Source organism: Melopsittacus undulatus, chromosome 1 (genome assembly GCF_012275295.1).
Source record: "Melopsittacus undulatus isolate bMelUnd1 chromosome 1, bMelUnd1.mat.Z, whole genome shotgun sequence".
Taxonomy (NCBI): Eukaryota; Metazoa; Chordata; class Aves; order Psittaciformes; family Psittaculidae; genus Melopsittacus; species Melopsittacus undulatus.
This window is the reverse complement of record NC_047527.1, coordinates 95,554,894-95,576,777: the sequence shown is the minus strand read 5'-3', so window position 1 is coordinate 95,576,777 and position 21,884 is coordinate 95,554,894. Positions and strand designations below refer to the sequence as shown.

Here is a 21,884-nt window from a genome sequence, read left to right as displayed (position 1 = left end):
GATGGACATCAATTTGGTATGATTTCATGTAAACATGCATTTTGGTTTTGTTATGAATGTAAGACCATTCACCAGCTTTGCCCATTTCTAATAATGATAAAGAACGATTCTGTTGTAAAAATTGTAACAGTGTTCACTCAACATTCAAAATTCAGCCATACTATTTAGCAACAGGTCTGAAAAAATCAAGTTATCTTGACTATTACTTGAATTTGTCTTTAAAGCAAAATGAACAGCAGTCTTTGCATGCCACAAATGGCTCCACAATCAGTTTAATGGCTGTGAACCTATCTTGCTGCTGCTGAAATGGCTAGAACCATCCCCCTCTCATAACAAAGTTGTGGATTCTTGCCCTTTCTCTTATGCTGCCACTACTCATGCAACTGCATGAGTAAACTGGGCCCACAAACTGATTCAACTGTAAACTAATGCAGAATAAAAAAGGGAACTATTTCCAGTTAGATCTACCCCTGATCTTTAAAATCTGCAAGACCATAAAAAGTGCTTGCAGAAGAAGGTTGATCACTTGGCACCTTATCAGGTTTACGCCTGATAAAACTGCTCACAAAATTAAAGTTTTAAATATATTAGTTTCCAGGGCAGAGGTGCAGAAAGGACAAAACAAATGGAAGAGACAGCTTAGCCATATAGTGAGAAGTATCAAGACATATATATAGCAAAAAAGTTCCAAGGAAAATAATTTTTTTCCTTGGGAAAGTGAAAAAGCATGACAGCTTCTGTCTCCAAGCCCATAGACAGAAATTTCCTGACAGCCTCTGAAATTTCACATTGCTTAATTCAGTTTTTGAATTTAAAACTGTAAACAGGCTGAACATTTGACTAAGCACAGTCTCTTCTGTAAAATAATTTCTTCAGACACCAGGAATTTTTCTACTGCTAAAATTAAACGTTTGAATAAAGCAACTGAATTATACTGCCTTCCTTGCCACAGAACTTCCCTTTGAAACTACCTTTTCCATGAGAGATCAACAGAGAAGCTGAAACAGGTGCCACAATGACCACTAGTTTAGCAAATGCCAAGCAGTACAGACATAACAAGACTGATGTCTAACTGGGAAACAAGAGTGATACCTTTGATAAAAGGGATTTGACTGACGCAGAGCTAACAACTCGAGAAAATCCCAGATTATAGAAATAATACAGGTTATGCTCAAATCAGTATTGTAATGGTTCATATGAGTTTTACTACCTTAAAAGCATAAAAAAAAGTTAGATTCTGCCATTTGAAGTCTCAGCAGTAATCACTGTTATATCACAGAAGGAATAAGTGGTGGAGATGCTGGTCTTAAAATTCTGATTAATCTACATTAATTCAGATTTTTAAGAACAATGAAGTCTACCTGATATTTTTGAAACTCATTATCAAAACCCAACACATAATTCATCTGTTCTCAGATCAACATTCCCCAATACAGAAACTATTTTTGTGCAAGGGCTTTTTGTACCCACTAAATTTGTGTGAAACAAACGCTAGGAGATAAATCAGAAAAGCACTCTCCAAGCTGCAAATATCCTAAAGATGAATGTAAGATGTAACCTGATGAAAGCACACTTTGGATTTTACTGAAATATTTGATGTAAAACCACATCTTGTGCTAAGGATTAAAAAAAAAAAACAACCCACAAAAACCCCACAAAAAACCCCACAAAAAAAATAAAAACTACAAAAAAAAAACAAAAAGCACAAAAAACCTCCAAACAAAACAATCAAAACCAAACCAACAACAAAAACAACAAAAAAATCCCATTTATTCATTTAAGCATTTCAAATGTTCATGCCTAAAAAAATTCAACACATGCACAGAAAGCTTTTTTCTTAAGCTAGCTATAAACCATATTGCCTGTAAATACAGAACAGACTGCATATATTAAGAAATAAAATAACTAAAGATATTTTAAGGTATATCTATTAAATGGCTTTTTTCCATTCCTGGGTTACCTGCTTCCTAAGGTACTTTTTTTATTTTAAAGGACAATAACCACAGTCTCTGTGTTAGTAACTGATGCAGTATTTAAAAAAAAAAAAAAGTAGTAATTGTTAAATAAGAACCCTTAACTTTTTCATAAATAGAGCACATCTCTCCAAGTCAAAAGCTAAAGTAAAAGTCTGAACTGACTCTGCAGCTCTAATAATAAAGGCTTTTTTAATTTTCTCTTTTCATTACTTTTATCCTACAAGCTTAACTGCCAGTATCTTTCATGAAACACCATTTTCATCAGAATGGAAAGATAATATAAAAGCTCTATATTGTCTGCAAGGGTCAGCTTTTCCTTATTAGGTTTTAAGTAGCAGAAACTAGTTCTGCAAAGAAAACATACTGTAATTATTGTACTCAACAGGTAGCTTCAGTAATCAGGCCAAAAGCAACACAGTGGTCATGTCATTCTTAAAAGATCAGCATTTTCCCATGCTTCTGCATAACAAATGCGTTACAGATTAATTGAAAGTGTACAGGCCATCTTAGAGCCCAAATTAATCCGAGCATTTGATATCCCCTTCACTTCATATGGAAATGCCATTCAATGGCACCATTTTCATAGGGACAAAGTGGTTTTTGATAACAAGTGGAATGTAAATCTCATGAGAAAGAAATCAATCCAGCCCAAAGAACTCCAGAGTATTGATCTATGTGCATTATAATTTCACAAGCTTGAAGAGAATTTGTAAGTTAAAGGGGAAATGATTACAGCCACAAAACAGCTGCTATATCAAAAAGTTTTCTTTTAACTGTGCTATGAAAGCAAGAAATAAGCAGTTTCTGAAGTTAAAAGTTATACTGGTTGAATTAAACTTTCAGTTTGTTCAAAATCAAAGACAACATTTGATTTAATTATTATTTTTTCTTGCAAATGTAAAAACCATTTAAAGAGCTACAGATTTGCAAATACAGTTCACACTATTCTATTTCAGTTAAAAACTGAAGAATTTTTACAAGATCAGTTTTAACATACAGTGAATTGTCGAACCTTCCATATTTTCGCCCTGCAAAAGGGAGAAACTTTTTCAACTAAACAGCTGAAAAACAGTTTGTGATGTAGCAACAAAACTCTATAGAATATAAAATTCTAAAGCCGCAAAAAGATGGAAAACTTCCTCTTGCAAAAATGACATTAATTCTAACTGCAAGACAGAAAAAAAAAGCCACAAAAAAAAACCAAAAAACAAAACCAATCCTCCCTTTCACCCTTCCCCAAAAATAGTGGGTATTACAATGTAGTTTAAAGCACAAAAGGAAATTCTGGGTGTAGAAGTTGAAATGTCAGCCTCACCTAGGCTAAGGCACAAGACACTAATTTCCATAAAATCTGGGAGAAATTTAAAATTCTGTTGAACTAAGCAGGTTTCAGACTGCTATGCTGTATTTAATCTCATACTGCACTTAAAAGAATGCAATTTTATTTCTGGAAATAACTTTCAGTTGTTTCCATAACACATATAATCCACCATCAACACACATGAAAATTGTTTTCTCACATGCTCCTCTCCAAGTGTGATGACATCAATTCTATCCCAAACTGATACTTCACACCACAGAAAAACAGTGTTAACTTGTTCTACTACACAGCAGTGCATATATGACAATACAGTAGCCTCCAGGTCTCCTTATGATCCTCACAATCACAGGCAACTTTAAGAACTGCAAATAAACATTTCAAAAACTCTGGTATTCTGTGGGCACCAGCAAGAATTCATAAAATTTTATTATAATGAGAAACCATCAAAAAGAGTAACTTAACACAGCACATCTCATACCTTTTGCTCAGTAACAAAGCCCCAGTGGTGCTCTCAGCCCACAAAAAACCTCCCTATCACCACAATGAGTATTTACATACTCACTCAGAATTGTTTACCAAAGCTGAGCTTTTTATCTCTTGGTCCAGCCCAGCTAGATAAGACATCATGGGATTCACCTTCCTTCCAGACAATTTTCTAAGCAGATGTCTGCACCTTTCTTGTGGGATTATCCTTTGCCTATTAATATCTTACAGAAATTTCCAGCTTCTACTAGAATCTGGTCATCACCCCACTCCCCACCCCTTAATTTTTTCTTTTTTTTCCATGAAAATCAAAAGTTACCTGCTATGATCTTCTGATACAGAAAACATTAATGTGACTAAAATGGCCCTAGGTATAAATACAATATTGAATGGACTCTCTGTTGTACTCAAACTCAGTTGTGGAAATCAGCAAAGGAGAAGTTATTCCCCTGAGGTCTCTTTCTTAGTGAGGGCTTTTCTTTTACCTACCTATATTAGCAGTAAAATATGTGTAAGATGCAGCATAATAATGAACACATAATGCAATTTCCTTGCTCTTCTGAATCTCAAAAATCCATCACAGTTATGGCTCAAGTATTTTAATTCATAGTATCTAGTAAGTTTAAAAGCTTCTAGGCCTGAGCTCCATTTAAAGCTGAAATGTACCTATCAATTTTTAAAAGCCAGAACAAACTTGAAGTTTTGCAGTCCTCAGCATTAATGACACTTCGTGACATTCTCTTACTATTGTTAATTAGTTCCAACATAAACTCATATTTCAATTGCCTGCATCTATTCAAAACCTGCATATTCTCTTGTCAGGGCAACTACAGGGTACAGTCTTTACTGGTCTGTGTGTTTTCATGAAACTTACAGGAACATAATCACAGTAACTAATACCAATACTTACAGAGCTGAACTCACTGAAGTAGCTTGTCTGAAAGGTATCTCAGTTCTAAGATATGTCAAAAAGACTAACAGCCTCTTTAAATACTTAAATGTGGGTGTGTTTTTTTAATATTACAATGGTAGTTCTGTAACACAAATTTTGCTCCCAAGCATCATTTATATAGACAAATGATGCTTCTGTAAGCTTTGCTACCTTCCTGTTTGCTTTCCAAACACTTATTCCCTATAATAAAATGAATAATCCATGAACTTTTGTCATTATAGAAAAAAAGAAACTAATACAGATTCTATTTTTCAGCAAATAATAAAGCTTTACAACAAAATTATTTTGAAACTAAAGGTGCCCAAATACAGCTTTGCTTAGGTAAAAACAACAGCATCAGGCTTCCTGGATTTATTAAGTGCCATGAAAAACACCTGTGAAGACTTTTATCCAGATCAGTTCTACCAGACATCTGTCAAAAGAAGTGTTCATCATTTAAGCTCACTGAAAACGCTCACTCCACTTGACTAAAGTCAGATTTTATTGTTAGAGATAAAAACATGCACAATTCTTAATCATCCTAGCAGTAATTCCTGTATTTAGAGATTTCCTGGCAACTCATTCTGCATACAGCAGAGTTTGGCAAACACAAAACCCCAAAAAAACAAAAAAACAAAATCTCAAAATACAAACCAAATTCCCAGAGCTAATTCCAGCTGAGATTAACTCCAAGGCCATCAGTTACATGTCTCCTTTAACTTTTTGAAGTTGAAATCTTAACTATTAGTTAATGGATTTATTAACTATTAGTTACTGAATATGCTTTATCTTTTCAGTACATCAGTAAAATATATATGTTGTCAACTTACACAATGCCCTCACACTAATGCCCTCAAAAGTAAAAGAAAGCTTTAAGGTCTTTATCCTGGTATGATTCTGAGTAGGAGGGAGGACCAGGCTTATGTGCCATACTATGGACCTCAGACTACAACAAGTTGAGTACATGATCTCTCTTAAAAGCCTCCCTTTTTCCTGCAAGTCATCAAAGCAGGCAGGATAAGTACACAGTAGTAGTTCTTCAGAACTTTTTTTATTTACAGCTGGTAACGTCCTCAACAGGGAAAATGCAGGCAAAGCAATCAAAAGATGCAAGACAAGCAAATTTTTGTTTTGTGTACTCTTGCACATATTACACGGTCACTATTTACTTAATTTGTTTAATAGTTTAATAAAGAGTACTGGTATGCAACAAACCTAGTGCAAAGGAACTTCCAGCCACCACAGATAAACCACTCTAAGCCTCTGCTTCTCTGTGAAATTCTGGCTCTTGGTAGAGTATGGTAATCACTCTCATCATTTTCAAATCCTTCTTCTGACATCATTAGTGGCATTTCATCCAAATGAGAGGACTCATCTTCCACTTGGTACCTGGAAAAATGAAATAAACCCACTAAATGAACAGCCAATACATCATTTTTTATTTCTGGGAATCTTCTGAAGTAACAAGTTAATTTTTGCCATATGGATTTTTTTTGGAGAGGTATTTTCAACCAAACATCTCATGTATTTGTTTAACACATTAAGAAGAAATTCTGATTTGAGTTAAAAATGTATCACACAGCAAAAAGGCCTGCAATCACTGTCAATCACAATATAAATAATTCCAGGGAAATTCTTATTCCTTACAGAATTTGTACATACAGAGCTTCCACTTCATTCTTCGTAAGATCTTCTGAAACAGAATTCACTTGGCAAAGTTTACAGCAGATGCAAGCGATTAACTTCTCATGTTAAGTACAGACTTTAGATTTACTAATGAGCTTCTTCAACTTGCTTTCCTGATGTCTATTCCTGTATGCGAAGACCTCAGTAACACTTTCTACACAACTCATCAGTATCTTAGTTCTAATTACTAAAACATTACAGTTTTATAATTCTACACAAAAACATACAGCAATTCAAAACAGACTTGCCTGTGGGGCCTATGGAAACAACACTAAGCTAACAATGGTTCTTTCCCTCCAGAAACTACTCCCCACCTCTATCTGACACTACTGGAATGCTTTTTATGCCAAGACAAAACACATAAATATTTCTGTGAGAAAATTCCCCTAAGCGCACAGAAACACACAGAGGGTAGAAGTATGGACAGTAGTCTAGGAGGAATACAAAGCCATTGTCCAAGTACCCAGGGACAAAGCTAGTTTCATGTATAGCCTAAGTGGACTTGAATCTGGTCAGAGATGTCAAAGACAAGAAGTCTATAATAAATACAGAGATGACAAAACGAAGATAGGAAATTGCTGAGTGAGACAGGAGATCTGGTTACATAAAACATGGTGAATGCCCCTTCCTCAGTCTTTGCTCACAAGACTGGCCGTCAGGAATTGCAGATCTCAGAAAGCAAGGGGAAAGGCTGGAACACAGAAGATGAGGGTAAGGTCAGGGAACACTTAAGCAAACTGGAGATATATATATATATATATATATATATATGTAAGCCTACTGTCCCTGAGTGGACACACCCGTGAGCAGTGGGGGAACTAGCAAGCATCACTGCAAGACCATTTTTGATAATTTTTGATCAATCATGACAACTGGGAGAAGCGACTGAAGACCAGAGGAAAGCAAATGTCACTCCTACCCTCAAAAAGGGAAGACAAAGGACCCAGGGAGCTAGAGGCCTGTCAGCCTCACCATGATCCTGGGAAGGTGATAAAAAAAACCAACCCATTTTAGAAACCATTTCCAGAAACAGCAAGGACAAGAAAATCATCAGGAGTAGGCAACATGGCTTCATCAAGTGAAGTCATGCTTGACCAGCTTGATAACTTCTGCTGTGAAATAACTGGCTAAGTAGATGAGAGCAGTGGATAGTGTCTACTTGGTCTTCAGAAAGGACTCTGATACTGAATCTCATAAAACCCTCACAGGCAGGCTGTAGATGCAGGGGCTAGATGAGCAGACAGTGAGATGGACTGAAAACTGGCTGAACGTCAAGGCCCAGAGGGTGGTCATCAGTGGCACAAAGCAGCAGCATGCTCCAGGGATCCATACTGGATTCAGTCCCATTTAGAAACTTCATTAGTGATCTGCGTGATGGGGCACAGTGCACCCTCAGTAAGTTTGTTGATGACACAGAACTGGAAGGAGTATGGCAAGCCAGATGGCTATCCTTCCATTCACAAACTTGACAGGCTGGAGAAACTGGTTGACAGGAACTCCAGGAAGATCAGCAAGAGAAGTGCAGTCATGTACCTGATGAGGAACAACCCCACATATCATGATATGCTGGGGTTAACCCAACTGGAAAGAAGCATGACAATAAAAGACTTGGGAGATTCTTTTGGACACCAGGCTGAACCCAAATCAGTGTTCTGTCCTTGCTGCAAAGAAAGCTACTGGTATCCTGGTCTGCATTAGGCAAAGTATTGCTAGCAGGTCACCAGAGGAGAACCTTCCCCTCTGATCAACACAGGCTGAGGCCACACATTAGATTTTTGTGTCCTGTTCTGGGTTTCTCAATACAAAACAAACATGGAGATACTGGAGTGAGTCCAATGAAGGGCCAATGAAGGGCCACAAAGATGATTAAAGGGCTTCGGCATCTCTCTTATGAGGAAAGACAGAGAGCTGAGCCTGGAGAAGACAAGACATGGGCAGGACCCTGTTAACATCTATAACTAACTAAAGGGAAGCTGCGTAAGAGACAGACACAGGCTCTTTTCAGTGGTGCCAGGTCACAGAACCAGAGGCAATGGGCACAAACTGAAACAGGAGGTGCCATCTGAAAAGCAGGATTTTTTTTCTATGACAATGACTGAGCACAGGCAAGGGCTGTCCACAGAGGCGCTGGCATCTCCATCCTTGGAGATGTTTAAAAGCTGTGTGGACATGATCCTAGGCAACCAGCTCTAAGCAGCCCTGCTTGAGCAGGGTGGAGTTCTGCAGACACAGAATAGCAAACCAAATAATATTCAGTCCAGAAATCTTGAAAGACAAACCCAGTATTTTTAAAAAAGAAAGTAACATTATAAATACCAGAACTAAGTATGTGTTGTGGTTACCCATAGGTAACACAGTACCGCATAGCTGCTCGCTCACCCCCCACACCTCTTCTTCCCTCCCTCCCCCAAGTGGGATGGAAAAGAGAACTGAAAGAGTGTAAAATCTGCAGGTTGAGATAAGAGCAGTATAACTAAGCATAATATAATACTAATACGGGAAGTAACAAGGGGAGAGAAAATAAAACTAAAAGGGGAAAAGGAAAAAAAAACCCCATAAACAGCAGTAATGCACAATACAACTGCTCACCACCCACTGACCAATACCCAGCCCAACCGGCGCAGCAATCAGTCCCTTCCAGATGACACCCCCCAGTTCATATACTGGGCATGATGTACTGTGGTATGGAATACCCCTTTGGCTAGTTTGGGTCAGGTATCCTGTCTCTGCTCCCTCCCAGTTTTTTGTGCCCCTCCTTACTGACAGAACACAAGAGACTGAGAAGTCCTTGAGCATGGTAAGTGCTACTGAGCAACAACCAAAACACTGGTGTGTTATCAGCATTGTTCTCAGACTAAAGCCAAAACACAGCACTGTACCAGCTAATAGGAAGAAAAATAACTATCTCAGTCAAAACCGGAACAGCATGAAAAAGCACCATTACGGGATTTTCATTTTCTCTGCTTTCTGTATATTCAATAGAAAAATGTTAAACCATTTCCTTTTCCCTAGATTTACATTGACTAAGTAATAAATTGGTATCAACACAGCTAAGGAAGACCTAACAAGGAAGGAGAAGAAAAAAAAAAAAAAACCAAATCAAAACAAAGAAAAACCAACAAACCCACTACTGGCTAACCACTCATTAGCCAGACACTCATTTGGCTGGCAGGTGATGCCCTCATTCCTGAACCTCCTTTGAATCATCTGGTATGGGACATCATTAAGCAATGTTAACAATGTGTTCAGACCAGATTATAAAATAATGCATAACTAAGAATAATGATAAATACACACTCCCTGATCATCCAACTGCAAGTTAACTGAGTATTAGAGCCTTAGACATGTCACAGCTTGTGAAGAAAAATCCTCATCTGTTTTAAATGATGCAAAAGCACAACCACACCGCAGACAACACAACAAAAGTTTCAAACTCGGAAAACTGCATGAATTCAGTAAAAGTTGAGTTCCCAGAAAGTTAGTTATGTTAAAATATGGCATGCAAAATGCTTTCAGAATTCTTACCACCAAACATAAAAAAAAATAAAAATTAAAAAAGTTAGAAAAACTACCATGAAAAACATGGTTGATCTTCCCAACCATGGGAATATTGTTCGCAAATATTGTTTGCAACAGCTACATCTGATGGTTAGTTTAATACGGCAGTATGTTTTCCATTCCCATTACTATCAGTGAACAATATAAATAAAAACACTATACCAAAAAATTCTCTTCACAAAAGAGGTAAATTATTACAGGCTAACATATTATGCTAAATGATAGTATTACTCTCAGGCTAGACTAATTTTAAAACTAGAAAATTTTAAAACACTGCTTAGAAAAAAGCCTAAGTCACTACTTTATGCTAAGACTTCCAGTAAGACAGGCCTACGTTTAAACAGATTCACATTCAATGCTTTTATAATCTCTCCTGGTTACATTTACAAATTATATTATCACAGTTTTAATACAGGTATTTCCACTGCATTGTGTTCTGCTTTTAGAAACTGAAACAACAGTATATTTGTAAAACCATCCAGTGAAATCACAATCTGCTAGCTGTACTGGAGTATAAAGCAAGATACTACAAAGTAAAAGATCCCTTTTATTTCTGTATAAAGTTAAGAAGTGTTTGATTCAGAAAATAATATTTTACAAAGGTAATACAGCAAACATGGTTAAAGTCTGTCTTGAAAGAACATGCTAATGCAAGACAACTACAGGAGAGAGACTTGGCTGACAACCATGGTCACAGACATGGAAAGTATTTAAATCTACTCTTGTTAATCTGGTAAGATTTGCAGAGTATATTGATGTCCTTTAAGGGTTTTTTTTTTGCCATTATATTATAAACAACTTCCACCCCTCCCCAATCAGTATCTGGGTTCGTACTTTTAAACATGGAACTTCACCAAGTAGTGAAGATAATGAGCATAAGCACCATCATGTTTAGTAATCCTGACTTCAAAATACAGCCTCTGAACTGGCAAGCAATTTATTCTGTTTCAAAAGCAATTTTGCTATTGTGTTGGAAAATTGTACTTCAGTATTTAAAAACAATAAGATAATGAATAATGGATTTTTCATAACTAGGATGAGGACAAAAATCTTTATGTCTTTGTTACCTAGTATTTTTCTGCACTTAATTGCTTGAAGTGCTGATTTTCCTTGAGTGACAAATCAATTAAGTATAATCCTAGAAACCTGTATTAAAATAGGGAAGCACTGAAAGCAACATGAATAAAGAAGCTAGAGTGAAGATATCAAAACTCTCAGCATGAGTGCTACTAAATCAGGTATGAAGACACCCATCTTGACAAAAATATGGTTTCCTAAGGAAAAAGAAACATTAATATTAAACAACTTTCAACAAAATCTGATGGCTATCAGGAATATAATTTTAAGAGATTTAAGTGAAAGGAAACCATGTACAATAAATACTTTTAAATGAAATTTTGATATAAACATCTGCTGTGAAAATGATGCCTCAAGTCACCTATACCTACATTATTCCACTTTGATGGCTGTTTGCCAGAGTAGATGCAGTGGCAGAGTTCCATGGGTGCCACAACTGCTAATGGAAACCATTTGAATTAATTTATATCCTTTATTATAATTATTACTATCAGTAAATTTATTAACAAATTTATAGTAAATAATTACTATTTACATCTGCAATTATTTCTGTATTTTCTGCCAGCTTTCCATTGTTCTAAAAGAGCAATTATCAAGGCTGCAGCAAGATGCAAGTAATGAGGCAATCATGACTGCAAGTCTTTTCTGGTTTTACTCATTTGACAAGCAGTAGTATCTATGATCTAAGTATCTAAGCAGTATCTATTATAGATTTTCTATCTGCCTACTAAAAAAAAAAACACAGTAAGATAGAAACACTGTGTCAGACACTGAATACTGTTTCCTTGTCACTTACCTCTTGCACTATATATACTATGATTCATAAGAAGTAAAAACAAAGCCAATGTCCTAAAGCAGTATTTCTCAGACCTAGTGAGGGAAAGAAAAAGAATATGTGGCCACAAGTCTACACAGGAATCAGACATAGGACACAACTGCGGAATGCAGAGCAGCACTGAAGACAGGCAGCAGTGGAAAAAGTTGCAGCCAAGGATCAGAGCAAAAAAGCTAAGACCAATTAGTGACTATGACCATGTTCCATACCACCAAGCACTGGTGACTTGCTCAGTGGCTGCTGCCAGCCTCAGAACTCCCTCTGCTTCTGGTCATGATTAGAGAAAAGACAGAGGGAGTAAACACAATCTGTCTCAGCCATATTCTGCCCTACCTCCAGCAATTTTTTCAAGGGGTAATCCAGATGAACACCTTCCCAGTCTGAGGATAAAGAAGGAGACTGACGAATTGCAGAGATGCAGAAGAAAGAATAATGAAGACAGGGACACACATATTTATATAAAGAGCAAGAATTGTCTCTTAAAAGACAAACTACCAGCAACTACTGTAGGCTAACCGTATCACTGATGTTAACTGTTCAGATCCTGCCCTGTGACAAAGAAAAAAAAACCCAGGAAACTCTGCACAGCAGTGGGAAAAAATTAAGAATGTATGTTCATCCATAACTATGCTTATAGGTATACAATTTATCTTCATGAAACTGCCCCTCTTATTCAAATATACAGTGTCTCCGTAAAACAAATTGCCTTAGAAGCTACCTGAGAAAAATCAAAATACTTTTTTTTCAAATATTCTTCTGCATTTCTAAAGATTTTAAGTTACTTCTTCCTTCTAATTTCAAACACCTCTATGCTTCACAGAGCAGTAAATTCAGTTAAACTACAGAGAACGATGCTGTTCCTAGAATACAACAGAAACAGAAAACAGGAAAGGCTTCCTCAGGTAAGAGCATAAAATTTAAGTAATTTCCTTCAGCCTTTTCCTCCAAAACATAGAAAAACTATTTCAGATGTTTTTAGAATTGGTTAGAGCTTGCCACTATTTCTTCCTATTTAGCTTTAGTTGTGCCTCTAATCCAAGTGCACCCCTAATCGGTATTACTTGGTAAATCTCTAAATCCACATCCTGGCCTAATAAATAAATAAATAAATAAAGGAAACAACAAAAACAAAAAAAAACCAACCAACACTCCCCCCCCAAACAAAAACTAAAACCATTCACAACACAAAAACACACACACAGAAACTACTCCATATTTCAAATTTTCAGGGACAGGTGTGTCCAGGACAGCTACATGGAAACTGACACTAACTACAGTATTCCAACAGTTGTTATAAAAACAAAACAAAAAAGCTGGCAGCGTCTACCATGTAGAACTAAGGGGAAAAATCCCTTACATCTGTTGAGGTAAAGGTCTACAAGCAGACTACACAGTTATTACCAAGGCAGCTCCCTTTTCTCAGGAGCTTATAAAAGACTGCTTGAACCAGACGTACTAAAGTTTGAGATTCTACCAGACACATATATTTTCTGAATGCTATTTGCCTTCTCTCTCCTCACACTTCCTTACCAGAGCTGTATACAGATAAAGCAAATTCAGATCATGTGCATAATGAAGCCTTCATGAATTTCTAATTCCCCTTTGCTTACCTTGCTGAGCACTATGCATATCCTAATATAAGATCTTTTTCAACCCATGACAAGATGAGTGAGTCTCTGTATTTAACAAACAGGTACTAGAAATACCTAAATACACAGCAAAACCTGAGGAAACATCATCTACATTCCCCAGAACCCTATTTTTAATTAGTAGGGTATGTCATTGATCACAACAACAGGGCCATTTTATCACTGTCACTGGATATTGTTATTGACATTGTAGCCTAATCAATTGTTTTCTCTCCCTCTTCTTAGCAATCCAAATGCCCTGCCCAAGCAACACAAATCACTGTATTTAGATACAAGATATAAACCAGGAAGCAATGGAAAAACAATAGCTTAAACATGAACAACCTTAGAAACACATTTACAGAGTTTATTCTACTGCACAAGCATTCACTGCAATACATAGCATCATCTGAAATAGCGATTTGAAGTTCTCAAATGTTTTTTTTTGCCTAATCAAAATTCTTCATATCAGAGTAGCTACCGGAGTCCTAAGCAATTTCAAGCTGAAAAACTGAAATTAACTACTAAAATCACTTAAGGTTCTTGTGTCCTGGAAATGAATGTCTGCAAAATATTACAAACTACTTCTCGGGTATGACACCAGTGAAAGCGTCATTGTACATAAAAATATTTTACAGTTGCTTTTGTGAGCAGCTCTATATGCACATAATATAGTTACCCGCATGCTTAAATCTAACATTGCTCTGAAAAGCAAAAGCCACAGAAACTAAAATAACAATGACACCACACATGGCATAAAAGCTCTGAAAACATTAACATATGGCAAGGCTATTTTTCAAACGTTCAATTTATCAAACTACTTTGACTTTTGTCCCAGGCAAAAATGGCGGAATCTACACCTATCCTAAATCATATGCCAGTCCCAACAAGCAGGATTAACCTATGAATACAGTCTTCAGCAAGCAAAGCAACACACAATCCAGGCATGTTAATATATGTGAACAATGGGCATAGAGCATACAACTGAGAAGAAGGTTTTCAAAACAAATTCACTGCTAACTTCTTTCTAAAAACTAGTGGTACTTCATAACTTGAGAGAGTCTTGAAAACATACACTCAACTACTGCTACACAAATACAACATCCTAAGTACAAAGGTGCCACACAAACAACTCTGCTGGAAGAATGAGAATTAAGAGATTCAGATTCAGCCTAAAACTTACTCAGGGACACAGTTCCAAACAATAACAGTGTGGCTTGGGACAGAGATTCAATTCAGGAGACAGTAATAACAAAGGACAGTAGGTCCTGCAACACAGTTACATCAATTTTTATTACTTCTATTACTGAAAAGAGAAGTTTTGATTTTCAAGAGACACTTTGAATTTCAGGTGAAGTCAGTAAAACAAGGAAATTGCAAAACAGGGCAACAGCTCTCCTGTAGAAAGGAGAAAAGCACATACTTGACTAATGTACCTGGTAAGAACAGCGTAACAGTACAGACAATTCTAACTACAATTCTACGGAGATTTCTTTGCACAACATTTGATCCTTTTCTCCTTATACTAAAACAAAAGAGAGTGTATTTGAATGAATATTTGAATATTGATAGCATAACCTACAGCTATTTTAATGCATTCTAATTTGCAATACACTTCAACATCTATCTATTAGTAGCTAGAATGTAATTCAACATCTATCTATTAGTTGCTGTAATGTAAAAAACTTACCAGAATACCACTTTTGGCTGTTCAGAGTTTTACAACACTTCTAGCAAGTACTGGCTGAACCTGTAACATTTGTAGGTTTTGGTATCACGGTAGCTACCAATATATCTCACTTTGAGCTGTTACCTCCAGCAAAGAAAATTTCTGCCCTACATAGAAGCAGGCTAGACTAATCTGCAATGGCACATCCACTTAGTTGACAGTTCTGCATGCATATGTCAGAGGAAAAAAAAACAAAAGACTTGATGCTTTGTTTAAATCAGAGTTCCTAGGAACCAGGATGTTACCAGCTCTATGAGCAAGTGCCAGTACACATGCAGACAATTAACAAGCAGTATCCACTACTGCACACTCGCAGTTGCTTAACTTTCATAAATTTCTGTAAGTATATACCATATGGTCATACTAACAGCATTAACAATATTATTTCTACAAAAAAAAAACCAACAAACAAACAAATATTTACAGCTTATGTTTCTGGACTAAACAATTTATTGCTCTGGTCAACCAACAGATACTTGAAGAAATTACTGTCACTTTGCAACAGATGTTCAGAAGTAAGTTTAGTTCCATCTTCAGCATGCTTTATCACAGAAACTATATTAAAATTCAAGTTAATGCTAATATTGTCAATCCATCAGATTCATCTGTCATTTTCAAACTCTTTCAGAATGAAATATGTAGAGCTGTTCAATTAACAGGTGTGGGGGAGAAAAACAGATTAAAATGAAATCTGTAAAACTATGCCCGAATATTGTAAGAACTTTTGTTCTAAACATACAGTAGTACCCAGGGAAAGGGATTCACAGTAATCACACCACTTCAGAAAAACTGAAAGAAATTGGAAGTATAACTGCATACAACCCATGCAACAGCTAAACTCTGCTGATACGTATAAATGTCTGGGTTTTGAAACATTATGGACATTTTGCAAGACTTTACAGATCTACAATTACAATGAAGTTATGAGCTTTCTGTAAATAGCATTCTACAAGAAATGTTAGGTCCTATTATAGTTTTATTCTTAGACGATACACTTAATCTAAAAAAACTGGTATATAGTTTGCCAGTGGAATATGAAGAATAACATCTGAACTATGAAAATCCCCCTGTAGTTCTGAACTAGAACATGTGCTTCTAAGAGAACTGAAAGCAGGCACTAGGTAACAAACTATTTGAATAAAACTCACTTCAGACAATGCCAGAAATTAAACAGATCACTGTACATGCATCTAGTATTATTCACTGACATTTCTATGTGTCTCGGTTTTGGTGGGTCAGTGTGAAACCTAGCCAAACACCTTGAGAAACCGTAACCAGAAGGACTTCTGGGAACAGGTTCTATTAAAATTAAAAGCATCAGAACAGTAATACTATATTAAATCATCTTACTTTCTACGTAAATCGAAAATTTGCTTAACATCTCTATCAGGGAATCATGTAAATTTTCAGTAAACTGAGTTCTGAAGACTTCCATTCCATTTTGCCTGGAAACAAGCAACAATCCACCAGTTGTCAAGCAACAAGCATCCTGCATTTACCTGGACAAAGGACACATCCTCTTATTTTATTCTTTTTCCCTTCTTATGCAATTTTCTTCTTTCACTAATGACCTACAAGAACTCAAAAATAACATTACAGCCAGTTGCTTTAATACAGAGTTGCTTTATCAGTAAGCAAACCACAGAGACAAGGATGAATAGCTGATCTGTTCTACAACTTGTCATATTGCAATCACCTATCTATCTAGTGTGGTCATTTGTAAGTACGCTACTGTGACCCATACTGTGAATAACCATGCAAGAGGATTCCTTTCAGTGAGTGTACTTCATGACATCACCTTTCTGAATACCTGGAGTGCAACTGAACGTATGTAATATTAGACACAACTAGTAAAACCTGATTTTTTGATACTAGCCAAGGAGTCCCAGCACCTCACAACTCAGCCCTATTACGCCAAATACGAGCATGTACTGGCAACAGGAAGTGCAGGACAGCAGAAAAAAAAAAAAAAAACAGATACCTTGATTATGCATAAATAAAGGCTGACCATCATATAACTTCTAATCAGCTTTGTAATTCCACCAGCTTCACATTTTCCTTCCATCAATTTCACATGACAACATAAGCACAGCACAGCTAACTTACTTCTGTGTTTAGCGGCTGATTACTCTGGAGCTGATGATGACAAATACAAGTCTAACATGAAAACAAGTGTGTTAAGTCTCACTGCACATTTAAGGTGATCCTGGATGTTCTCTGGTCCTCTTTTCCCTTCACAATATAAACAAAAAGCAGCAGCAATTTTTCCTCTAGATAACAGATCCTTCATGGTGATGGACAAAGTACTAAAACAAGCGCTGAACAAATCATTCCAAGCTTTCTACAATTATCCAAGCTGAATATACTCAACAGGAGGGGTTTTTTTTTACTAATTTGAAGATAAACAACCTTTTGCTTCAAGACAGACTTCCCTAGTTTTTAGAAGTAGCACAAACCCAGTTCTCTAGCCCTCTGAGGTAGCAGAAGGCAGAAGATATAAAACATGGATTTCTACTGCAAAAATAAATTGCTCTTAAACACAGAAAATAAAAAAGATGCATATGTTCATTAAATCATAGATAAAATTTAATATGTATTTTAAAAAAATTTTAACAGGCCTTAATGTATACAAAGTGAATATATAAAACACATTAATCTTGCCATGTTTATACATGAAGTACATGAAGGGACATTTCATGGCTCTTAAACAGCGAAAACTTCATGCAGAAATGTACAATCTCAGGTATCTATCATCTAAGTTTCTTTAGGTGTGCAGGAAAAACATATACCAGCTTTTAAATAATGTGCTATCAGTCTGTCAAAATAATCTCAAAAGCACAAAGCACAGTAAGAAAAAACACCGAATGAGAAAGTCTTTGTCCTCACTGCAAAGCAAACTACAGCTACACTGGCAAAGACTCCTACAGACCGCCTAGCTTGGGCAAAAGAAGTCATCTTACAAGTTAGCTTTAAGGACCCTAAAGTTTACAACCAATGAATTGTATTAACTGATGCAGCACAATACAAAGGCAATCAATTCGAGTTAAAAAACACTAACACACTAAAGTTAAGGATCTGTGTATAACACTTTCAAAAGACTGTAAATTCTTCACTGAAGACATAAAACACAGCAAGTCAAAGACTCTTGAGGGTCCAGAAACCACAGTATTGGATGAAATCTGAGATACCAAGTCTGTAATATTTTAATCTGTGATTATTTCTAGACATCCTTGGAAGTATGAATTGAATCTGCACGTCTAAATACATGTAATAACTTTCTGCATATCAGTGCCTTCAACACTCATGTTAAGTATCTGCAACATCAGGACCTTTGCTGCAATTTCCACAGGAATGCAAGGCTTCTTCAAAATCTGCGCTGAAGATAAATATTAGAAAAGCAGGATGAATCATTCATAAAGACACAGGAGTTATAGTTCAATCACAAGGTTAGAGTTGTAAGACTTAAGAGTTGTAGTTCAACTACCTGCACTGCTACATTTCCTCTCCGACCTTACAGAAGACACCAGTGGTAGAATCTACAGAAGCATTCCCATACCTTGGTTAGAGATCCATAGTAAACCTAGTATACATAGTATACCTAGTATACATAGTAAACCATAGTAAACATAGTAAAACATAGTATATATATAGTATATATATATAGTATATATAGTATATATATATAGTATAGTGTGTATATATATAGTATATGTAGTGTATATATATATAGTATATATAGTATATATATATATAGGGTTAGTATATATAAAACATAGTATCCAACAGGTGCACTCAACAAATCCAGGGCATGGTATTTTTGAAGCAGAATGACCAACCTACTCAACTTGCCTTAATAAAATATAAAGCATTACAGTGAGTAGTTAGTGTATGTAATTCTCATTCTCAAAGCAGAAAAAAGTTTATTTCATGAAGTGTTCAAAATAAAGAAACATAATAAACATGCCTGTCAACTTTTAAATGCTTTATAAACATACAAGTAGTTGAACATAAATAATGGAAATAACAGATAATCATTTGTGTGGAGGATCAGCAAGCTAAATATCTCCATCCATGGCAGTGTTCAAGGTCAGGCTGGATAGACTCTTGGGTAATGTGGTGTCCCTGCCCATGGCAGGGGGGTTGGAGCTGTATCTTCTTAAGGTCCTTTTCGACCTTGACTATTCTATGATTCTATGTATCATCAACACTTGAGAAATACATAATTATGTAAAATCATAATTCTGAAGATGTAATCTGAACTAGAAAGAATTTAACCCACAACCCTGGAGAGTTATGTTGGTCAAACAAGACAGAGGGGAAGAAGCAGATCCATAATGAATCGGTAGTTTCCTGCTAGATCTTACAGCTTGACAAATCTGCTTACAAAGCCAGGTGTAAGCATAATAAACATATATAAGCATTAATAACCATAATTGTTGCCTGCAAACATACCTTCAATAAACCTGTGTATCCATCTGATTTATGAACTTAGCCCATCGCACCTAAAGCATTTTTCCAATCACCAAAACACTCCTAGGTAACCTTCAAACAGAACCAGCCTTTACAGTTTGCATTAAGTTTTTGCCTACATAATTTTACTCTTCCCCTTATTCTTCCAAAGCGCATCACCTACTGAGAGGCTTACAGACTCCAGCAAGAGCTTTCCCCTGCTTTAGGTCTCTGAGGAACAAATGATGACAATGATGCCCTACCTCAAAACAGAGGACAAACATGTTACAAATTTTTAGCCATTCAAGTACTTGCAGAATGAGGAAAACTACTATGGCAGACTGTCCTACAAGCTTGTTAGTGTTCACTAAAAAGTATTTTTATCCAGTTTAAAATTAAATATAATGTATTTAAAGCCAAACCTATTTTGCACAGCTTTAAACTACCTTTTCCGCTAGCTATTCCATTTGGAAGTAGAACTAAATACATTTTACTGATGAAAGAGATTTACCACCCCATTTGAATTAGAACAACATCACTAACTACTCTTTTTAGAAAGTCTGTTTACTTGAGATCCTACAACTGCTCCTTCTAGTCCTTGCGTCCACAGCGTTCTACAAAAAACAAGAGTAAAAAAACCTCAACAACTAACTGTAATCATACCCTCCACTGTAAGAGTGCTGCTCACAACAACATATCTAAAAATTATTCCGAATAACGGGAAGCAAACAGTCAATCTTTGCCGCAAAACTTCATTTGATAGCAGACCTTTAAGCTTGCTTCCTCAAATTGCTTAGCCCCCAATATAGTGTATTTCAAGAAATTTGAAGTTATTTTTTTACATTCTAGTATGTCTTCCGTGCTAATACACAGTAACTACCTGCCAGCATGCTTACTAACGACGCCCGAATAGCTCAACCAACGCGGGCATCCCGCTCCTAAGTGAACTACTGCCAAGAGACCCGAGTAGCGCAGCACTGTCTGCGGCACCCCACGGGGCCGGGGAAACGAAGGCCGCACCTACGGGAGTGGGTCCGGCGCCGGGAGCGACGGGGCGGAGGGCGCCCTGCGCATCCTCCCGCGGGGCCCTGCGGCACCGCCCGCCGCCACAACCCGACCCCACCGCCGAGCGAAGGGAAGAGCGGGACGCCCTCCCCTACGGGGGCGTCCATGTCCGCCGAGGCCTGGAAGAGGAACAGGCTACCGGCATCCCCCTTCTCGGCCCTACAGGGGGGCCGTTACCCCTTTCCACCCTCCCCACGGACCGGGCAGGCAGTCCTGGAGTACCACAGGGCCACGGGGCTGTGAGAGGCAAACATCGCCCCGCCCGCCCTTAGAGATGCGGGGAGGAGGGAAGAAGGAAAAGCAGCCGTTCTGCACCGCCCCTGCCCGTACCTGTTGTGCCTCTGCGCCGTGGCGGCGCTTGTGTAATAGGCCGCTCTCCGCTGGGTGCTACGCGGAACCGGGTGCAGCGGGATGTGGTCCGCCATCTTGGGGGCGCCCCCCCTCCGCCGTGCGCCAGTCCGCTTCCCCTCCTCCTCCCGCCCCGCCGCCCGCGAGGTGCGGCCAGGACCCCTGACGTCACGGCCACCTCCAGCTGAGGAGGAAGGAAACGCCAGCGGGGCGGGGCCTCGGCATAAACAAGGAGGCGGAGCTACTGCGAAGGGGCGTGGCCACGGGATGGTGGCGGGAGGGAGCGAGGCCGTGCCTGGCGGAGTGGTTGTTGGTTGTTGGTAGCGGTGACTAGTTGGGATCGGCCTGGGGTGTCGGGGGGCTGCGTCCGTGTGGGCTTCCCCGAGCCTTCACTGAGGTTGGTGAAGTTTAATCTTTCAGCTCCTGGACTACCACCCGGGTGAGCCATGGAGAGGCTGTGTGGGTGGGATCCGCAGGCCTGGCAGCATGGGGAACAGGGGTATTTCACAGGAACCCCAGAGTTCAGGGTTTGAATGGGAATTGCAGGAGACAAACCCCAAAGTGGTTTTCCTCAGTTAGACTGCTACTTTTTAAATTTGTAGGAAGGGTCCCTTTCCATCTCCTGGGTGGCAATGACTAGCTGTCACCCATGCTGGATGTCAGTGGATACTCATGTGATCAGCAAGAGCAAATTAAAGCACTGTGAATTGACAATGATTGTTCCCTGCCATTAAAAAGAGACAGTTTGTGTGGGCCAGAGGTATTGCCACATGGAAATAGACATTCTGTAAGCTGGAT

At 37.8% G+C, this 21,884-nt stretch overlaps 1 protein-coding gene across 2 annotated transcripts in view; it reads right to left on the bottom strand.

Moving 5' to 3' along the window:
- ATP9B (ATPase phospholipid transporting 9B (putative)) overlaps positions 1-21,183 on the bottom strand; it is a 154,645-nt gene extending 133,462 nt beyond the window's left edge. For both annotated transcript variants that reach the window (XM_005149860.3, XM_031049651.2), the window contains exons 1-2: positions 21,069-21,183; positions 5,927-6,100 (exon numbers count right to left, since the gene is read on the bottom strand). In XM_005149860.3, the coding sequence (XP_005149917.1) occupies positions 5,927-6,100; positions 21,069-21,163 (269 nt within the window). In that variant the 5' untranslated portion in view covers positions 21,164-21,183. The remainder of the gene's footprint in view (positions 1-5,926; positions 6,101-21,068) is intronic.
- Positions 21,184-21,884: the final 701 nt, after the last annotated feature.